We start from the raw sequence: 7,782 nt of genomic DNA on the forward strand, positions 1-7,782 counted from the left end.
CAGAAAGCACAGGCCTCCAGCCCCCCCACCCAGCACACAGGAACAAGCTCCCCTTCCTCTGGTGCCTCCCCACCCGCCCCAGTGTCCCCTGCTCAGGGGCAGGAAACAAGAAATTCTGAGGACAGTCGGGCAGCCACAGCCAAAGCGTCCGGGAACACATGTTCCATATTCTGCCCAGCCACCTCCTCTCTGTTTGAAGCTGCACTGCCACCTTCGACCGCCCGTCCACTCACCCCACCAGAAGCCGGGGCCCCTCATGGGACCCCCGCAGGATGCTGGAGGAGCAGCTCAGGGCCACGGCCGAGGGCGGGCTCACAGCGGGGCATGGCCCTATGCGCCCTCAACCCTCAGCCTTTCATCAGGAGGACAGCTTCTGACCGCCGGCCAGGTATCCGCCTTCCACTGCCTGTCCCCACTGGGGCCACCAGCGACACTTGTGAATCCCCACTCAGCAGGAGCAGGTAAGGAAGGTCGTGGGCCATGGCCCTGCGGTAGATGGTAGCACCTTAGGTCGTCGGTCCTCTGGGTCAGCAGTTTTCTAACTGGGCTCCAGGGGAAGAGGCGGTTGGAAAAAGAGGCTGGGGGACACCCAGGCTCTCGTCACCCACCCCTTCTTTGAGCAACTGTGCCTTCATCTGTCACTCATTTCAAGTTCCTGAGAAAGATTTTAATTGAAAGAAGTTCTGCTATGTTAAAAATAAAGTTTAAAATAATTGCATTCATCCAAGCATACGCCCCCCCTCCTTTATTTTGCACTTAGGGAAATGGAGATGAAGTACTTCCCATCTCTCTACAACCCCCGTTGAGATACTGTCACCCTGTCTGGAGCCAGCGTCCTCATTTCCATGGCTTCTGGTTTACTAAAGTAGACCAATGTCTATGCGGGAGCTCTCAAACTTCCTGGTCCCAGGACCCCTTTAAACTCTTAAGAATTAGACCCCAAAAGAACCTTCATGTCAGTGGGTTGTATCTATCACTTTTTATTGTATTATAAATTAAAATTGAGAAATGTTAAAAATGTTTATGAATCCATTTTTAAATGACCCCATTACACATTAACATAAAAAGTAGGTATATTTTCTACAAAAAAAAAAATTGAGTGAAAAGGGTGGCATTGTCTTATAATTTTGCAAATCCCTTTCATGTCTAGCCCCATGGAAAGATGGTGGAATTCTCAAATCTGCTTGTGCAGTCCATCTGGTGTGATGTGACACATCAGATAGACTGGAAAACTCTACATTCGTGGAAGAATGAGTGGAAAAGGCAAATAACATCTTGATATTATTATGAATTGCTTTGACCTGATAGAGCCCTCCTCAAAACTGTCTCAGGGACACCCAGGGGACGTGCCTTGAGACGGCTGGTCCGGGATGTGTGCAATAGAAATGTTCGGCTTCCCCACACCTCCAAAGACCTGCCTCTACTTCTCTTCTATTCTAGCCTTGCCTCTACCTCCCCATTCAGAGGTGGGTAGGGCAAGGGCAAGACTCTTCATGGGCACCGAGTCCCAGAGCCGGTGGAAGGACTGGCATGTCTGCTCTTGGTAGACTGAGTTCATGTGTGCCTCTCCAGGGAGGGCAGCTGACTTGCATGTCATTGGCCCAGGCCTGGGCATGAGGCTGCGACGAGCCATGAGTCACAGTAGAGCCACTGCCTGTACATGGAAAGAAAGACACATATGCCCAAGTGGGTGGAATGCATGGGGAAATGCATCTTTTCCAGAATGTGGCATGGGAAGAGGTCTGTATATCTGAGATCTATTAGAGAAGAACTCTTATCAATGTGTCTTGATATCAGATCGGACAAAGCTCAACCAGCGCGGTCCTTTCTATCTTCAAAATGCCCATCACTGAGTCAATCAGCCGTGTATTTCCGCCAGAGTGATGCGCGTTATAGACTTCACAATCTGTTGAGGCATAAATGGTAATTTTTTACAAAGTACTCGGCAGTCAATTTTAAATAAAGATGTTATCTAGGGAAAGTTGTGCATTATTATAGTTATATAAACTTCCCCAGCCACTTGAAAGAAATGAAATATTGATTATTTTTGCAAGAATCTTAATGTAATACTGCTCTTTTCTTAAATCTAAAATGAGCTTCCTACAGCACGGTGCTTTTCATCTAAGAACCTCTATAAATGTTAATGCATCCTCCTCACTCTAGCCACTTATTCAGATATTACATTTCTAAAACTGTGCCCTTCAGGAGAAGAGCTTGAGAGAACAGGGACGATAAAATGGCATTAATTAAAAACACTAACATTTTAAAACAGCAGGAGCAATAACAAAGTAACATAAAATTGTTCAAGAAGAAAATAATGCCCTTCTCTCAGGCTGCTCCTCAGAATAGGGCAGCCTAAAAGGTTGTTTTATGTCCTGAATCTCAATACTTGGAGAGATGGAGCGGGGAGGCGGGGAGTGCTTGCAGCTTGAAAGAAAGGAGGATCCGTGAACAGGTGCCTTCCCAAGGTCGCATGGAAGGTCACAGTAATGGCTCACACTCCGTCCCCTGCCTCCTGGTAAGACCACGCCTCTAAGCCCCTCCACACTGTGAGCATGTGAAGGACGTGATGGGAAAATGCTCATTCCCCAGTCCCTCCACCCCTCCATCCGTGTCAAGTTGGCATCTAGGAGGAGATGCGCTCTGCCTATAAAAGCACTGAGTGTTTTGCCCTCTGCAGATGCCTTTTGTTCCTGCCCTCCTGCATATGGGAAACCATACCAAGGAACTAGGCATGATTTGCCCAAGATTATGCAACTAGCCAACAAGCCAGTGCCAGAGAGCCTGAAAGATCCAGGACCGGCTGTTTCCGCAAGCAGGGACTGGCAGGGATGAGCCACACCCAAGGTATCTGGCGGCAGAGGCAGGCCTGCAGGATGAACTGGCCTGCATCTGGCATTGACCTGCTTCCCGTCATCCAGGCTGGGCACAAGCCCCTTTTATAGAAAAAATGATGATGTTTTTACCCTCCTGATCTTGGGGCCCAAGGGGTTGGGAACAATCCTTGGAGGCTCACCCAGGAAGCTCCATTACTGAGCTTCACCTGTTATTTATGTTTTGAATCCCCTGGTGGGCGTGCCATCTCTAGGTGTTAGCATGCTGGGGCCTTGTGAGCATTCAAGAAGGGTCCAGCCTGGGGGCCCCTGGGTGTCTCAGTTGGTTAAGCATCTGACTTAGGCTCAGGTCATGATCTCACAGTTCATGGGTTCGAGCCCCGTATCAGGCTCTGTGCTGTCAGCTAGCTCAGAGCCTGGAGCCTGTTTCAGATTCTGTGTCTCCCTCTCTCTCTGACCCTCCCCTGCTCAAGCTTCTCTCTCTCTCAGAAATAAATAAAACATTTTTTAAAATTAAAAAAAAAAAAAAAGGGTCCAGCCTTTCTCCCCTAAATACAGTGCTTTTTGTCTCTGCTTGGACTGGACCACTCCAGGCAGGGACTGTCTGCAGCTTTAACCCCCCAACTCTATTTCCTGGATCAGGCTACCAACAGACCGGTGGGGCAGTGGCTGGGCAGCCTGCTTCCCGAGCTGTTCTGGGATCAGGTAAAACCCCAGCCATGTTGTGGCAACCAGGAAAATCTTCCTCCTAGCCGGCGCCTCACACAGATGTGGAACCTGGTTGGGGTTGGGGAAGATGCGGTTCTAGGACAGTCTTTTGTCACCTCCACCCGACACTGCACACCACAGCCTGTCTCTAGGCATGCCCCTCCCATTCATTGCTGCCAGCTGCTCCATTGGGGGGGAGCAGAGGGTCACGGGTGAAGTGCATCCTGCCTATGCCTTCCCCTGCTCCAAGAGGGGCATTGGGAGAAGTCAGGAAGGTGGGAGCTGGTCCTGCACACAAAGTCACCCTTGGTCAGGCAGGGACCTGTAATGAGGCCAGAGGCCCCATTGGATAAGATTGGCTCAGTGGAACACAGCGAGACTCTCACTGCCTAAAATTCACATTTATGCCAATCTTAGTGCCCACTAAGTGCCCACTCCTGCTACCTTGATCCCATTAGGATCCAAACTCAAACTTGCCCTCCACTGGTTTGACATCTCCTGTAAGCCTAAACACACAGAGCTAAGCCCGCTTTGTAGAAAAGCTCCCGAAAGAGTCAAGAACCTGCTGTCCAAGGCAGAGAGAAGGACCTTCTGGTCTGTGCATGTGGGGAGACGGGTCTAGTCCTGAACCTGCAGTGACTGAGAGACTTTGACCCTCAGGTGCCTACCTGTCATATGACAGGGTGGTCCCTATTATCCTTTCCAGGTGTGACTTCTTGTTTATGCTACATAGTGGCACCAGAATGACAGCTGGCCATTTATTGAGCACTTATCATGTGCTGGTTAATATGCTAAGGGTATAACACACTTTATCCAGTGTTGGTACCTTTGAGTGTCCTGTGAGATAGGGACTATTATTATCTCCATTTTACAAAGAAGAGAACTGGGACTCAGAGAGATTGATTAATATGCTTCAGTACACACAGCTAGTAAGTGCAGGAATTGAACCCAGGCAGCCAGACTCCAACCTCCAGGCAGTGACTATGAGGCTAGCCCGCCACCAGACAGCCAATGCAACTTTCCGAGCCAGTCCCCTTTCCAGCCCAAGCTTGCTCCATGCTGTGATTATTCTCCACTCTGCACTCCCAGTGCACACTGGCGGTCCCTCTCCACTCAGAGACCCCTCTCACTGTGTAGCTCAGCGGCTGGAAAGCTCTGTTCTAGTCAAATGGCAGGCCTGGGCCAAGCACTTTCCATTTTACTCCATTCAGGAAAAGGGGGGGGGGGGGGGGNTCTGTTATTGTTGATGTTGTTTTCAATTCAACGAGCTAACCCTAATCCTTTATTAAACAAGAAGTGCTTTAAAAACAAAAACAAAATAAAGGCCCAGCTCCCAGAGTTCCCGAGGAGCTGCTTTGTTCAGAACACCAGGATCCTGGGCATCGGGGGAAGAACAGGACTCAACCTGTCAGCAGAGACACCAGGGGGCGGGTTCCCACGGTGCCCGACCACAGCAGGTGCCCACAAGGACAGCACCAGCCAGGCAACCCTGATGCAGGAGGGCAGAGGCCTGACAACAAGGGGCCACGGGCCTGTGGGAGAGACAGACAGAGGGACAGAGAGAGCCAGAATGGGGGCAGGCAGGTTGCAGAAGGAGCAACTGAGGAGTTCCTGATCTACATTTGTCCTTTCTCTCAGCAGCAGCAGTGAGGAGAGCCCCAAGAAGGACACTGAGCCGTGCAGCAGCCCCTGGGCCCCACAACCAAAGGGTGCTGGCTTGGATGTGTCTCCTCCAGAGCTCTGCGTGTTGGGCCACGGGCTGCAGCGGGAGGCCAGAGCCAACCGCGCCCAGGACAAGCCTCAAGAGAAGGAAGTAGCCTGACAGGCCAACCAACGGGGGTCACGCTGATGCCAGTCATCCCAGAAGGAGATGGGTGACAGCCTCGCAGTTGGCTGTCCTGTAGATGGTGGACCAACCAAACTTCTATTAAGGTGTTCTAGAAAGATCTGGAAGGTTCACTGCCCACAGGGTCTGCTAAATTCTGAACATTCGCCACTTTCAGTCCCGGATTCTGGTTTGCCTTGGGGCTCAACTGTTAACGATCACTTTGGACCCCACAGTGACACTCCTTAATCGTTCAAGTACTGCCTTAATTGAGGGGGGAAATGTATTTATTGCATTGATGGGCATCTTACCTGGGTTAGTTTCATGGAATCAGTCAAGCCTCACAACAAAGAAGGAAGCAGATGGCATTCTCCCTGTTTGCAGATCAAGAAATTTGCAGATCAAGAAAACCAAAGCACCCCTCCTGCCCCACCCGAGCAGTGTTTGCCTGAGGTCACACAGCCAGGAAGAGAACACAGCAAAAGTCAAACAGGGGTGCCTGGCACCAGAATCTCCTGTTTTTCGTTCCGTTTCATTGCCCATGACTATTCCATTGTCCATCTGCCCAAAGCATACCTAGTTGTACAAAGGGTTGGAAAGTTTGGGTGGTTTTGTTTTGTTTTGTTTTGTTTTGTTTAAGATTAAACAGTGGCACAGCATTCAAGTCACCACTGAGAGCTTTGTTTGGAAACTGATTACTCTAGAGATAGGAAGCCTAAGGTAGAATTAAGACACACACCCTCCTTCTCCTCCCTCCCAGGCACAAACCCAAAGCCCTCAACACAAAGTTCCCAGCCCATTCCAGCAGAGCGGCCTCAGACTCTCAGAGGCGTGTCTCACATGCTCGCCCTACGTGTCCACATGCCTCTCCAGCTGGGTGGGTGCAACCAAGCCTTGCACACAAGCAGCCTATTCACGCCCCACGGGGGCTGGAGTTCCGGAGGGTGTGCGCACGCATGCACGCTCTCACGCACGTCAATCTCCCCCAGGGGCTTCTCGGCCAAGTTTATTCCCAAGTCATCTGCACAACTTGTGCTGGAGTTGACATGGAAATGAAGAGTGACTATTCATGCCAAAACCCTGCCTCTGCCAAGGCGCTAGATATTTGCTACAGATCTGGAATTTTTCCATCGGTGGCTGTAGAGGGCTTTCTATTTAGAAAAGAATTTGCGGTAATTGGGTGATTCAATGCCGGCTCAGTGGGTTGTCAAAAGACAAGAATTCTCACCCACGGGGTACAGCTGAGGGGCAATCCTCCAGATCTGCTGCAAAGCTGATTTTTTAAGTTTGGGAAAATTATAGACTTCAAGTACTTTCTTGTTGAAATAGATCATGACTCAAGAACATGTTAAACTGGGTCCTGGGGCTACAGCTGCCTCCCCCAGGGACAGGCCTTAACTCCAAGTAAACGAATTCATCTTGACTTGTCCAGTTATTAAAATAGGGGTGACAAAGATAATCTCTTCAAAGGCACCCAGGGAATAGTTGATTAAACCACAAAGAGGAGACACCACCCACCCCTCTACTGGGAAATGTCTGTTTGCACCCGGCTGGATGCTGATGGCTGCTGGGTATCTGCGCTGTCAGAGCAGAGCTCAGGCAGGGCCAGGGCCGGTTGTGGGCAGGGCCACACTGAGCGTGAGTGGGTGGGTGGACCTGGGGAACTGCGTGGGCCACAGGAAATGGGAGGGAGTGTATGTGTGTGAGAACAGCCAGGTTTAAGAAACTTCCCTGCCACCTGGGAAGAGCTGGCCAGTCTCCCTACCTGGTCAGGCCAGGCATGGGGGAGAACGGGGGAGCCAGGGGATGAGGGTGTGGACCCTGGGTAGGCTGGGCACCAGGCTGAGCAGAGGGGAAGCAAGCTGGGTGGGAGATGCTGCTCACTGGTAAACACCTTCAGGGAGGGACTATCAGACATGGACCCTGCCCTGGGCTGGGGGTGAGGGTCAGACTTCCAGAGGGCTGAAGAAACAAAGCAGAAACTGAAATGAAGGGGGACTGGACCGGGGCCCCATCCATGAAATTGTGATACAAGGTAGGAGTGTAACCACAGAGATGTTAAGAAGTCTAGTTCCTGGAACCAGGATAGGAAGTGGGGAGTCAGATCCACAGGAGGAGGAAGTGAGGCCAAGCTCCCTCTCAAAGGGCCCTCTCTTAGATGGTTGGGGCTGGTTTGAGTCTGTAGGTGGGGGCCAAATGCTCCCAGCTGCAGCAGTGAAAGCTAGGTGTGGGTGGCTGGTAGCCAGGCAGCCTGTTACATCCCAGACGGGGTCAGCATTATAGAGAATGCCCTAGAAAGGTCTGGAATGAACCTCCATGAGTGTGCCTGGCAGGAGGCTCTCTGAGAGGAGAGGCTGCCCCCTCCCCCAAGCTAGGCTTCTAAGCAGCAGCTGACACTCAGCCTTCCTATGCTGG

General features: G+C 51.1%; 1 protein-coding gene across 1 annotated transcript in view; it reads left to right on the top strand.

The window, feature by feature from the left end:
• Positions 1 to 6,013, top strand: part of PCARE (photoreceptor cilium actin regulator) — a 9,433-nt gene extending 3,420 nt beyond the window's left edge. Inside the window, exons 2-3 of the mRNA XM_077774128.1 lie at positions 1 to 461; positions 5,181 to 6,013. The exon at positions 1 to 461 is cut by the window's left edge and continues 19 nt beyond it. Of these exons, the coding sequence (XP_077630254.1) occupies positions 1 to 461; positions 5,181 to 5,364 (645 nt within the window). The 3' untranslated portion in view covers positions 5,365 to 6,013. The remainder of the gene's footprint in view (positions 462 to 5,180) is intronic.
• Positions 6,014 to 7,782: the final 1,769 nt, after the last annotated feature.

Source organism: Crocuta crocuta, unplaced genomic scaffold, assembly GCF_008692635.1.
Source record: "Crocuta crocuta isolate KB4526 unplaced genomic scaffold, BGI_CrCroc_1.0 scaffold246, whole genome shotgun sequence".
In the NCBI taxonomy this organism is placed as follows: Eukaryota; Metazoa; Chordata; class Mammalia; order Carnivora; family Hyaenidae; genus Crocuta; species Crocuta crocuta.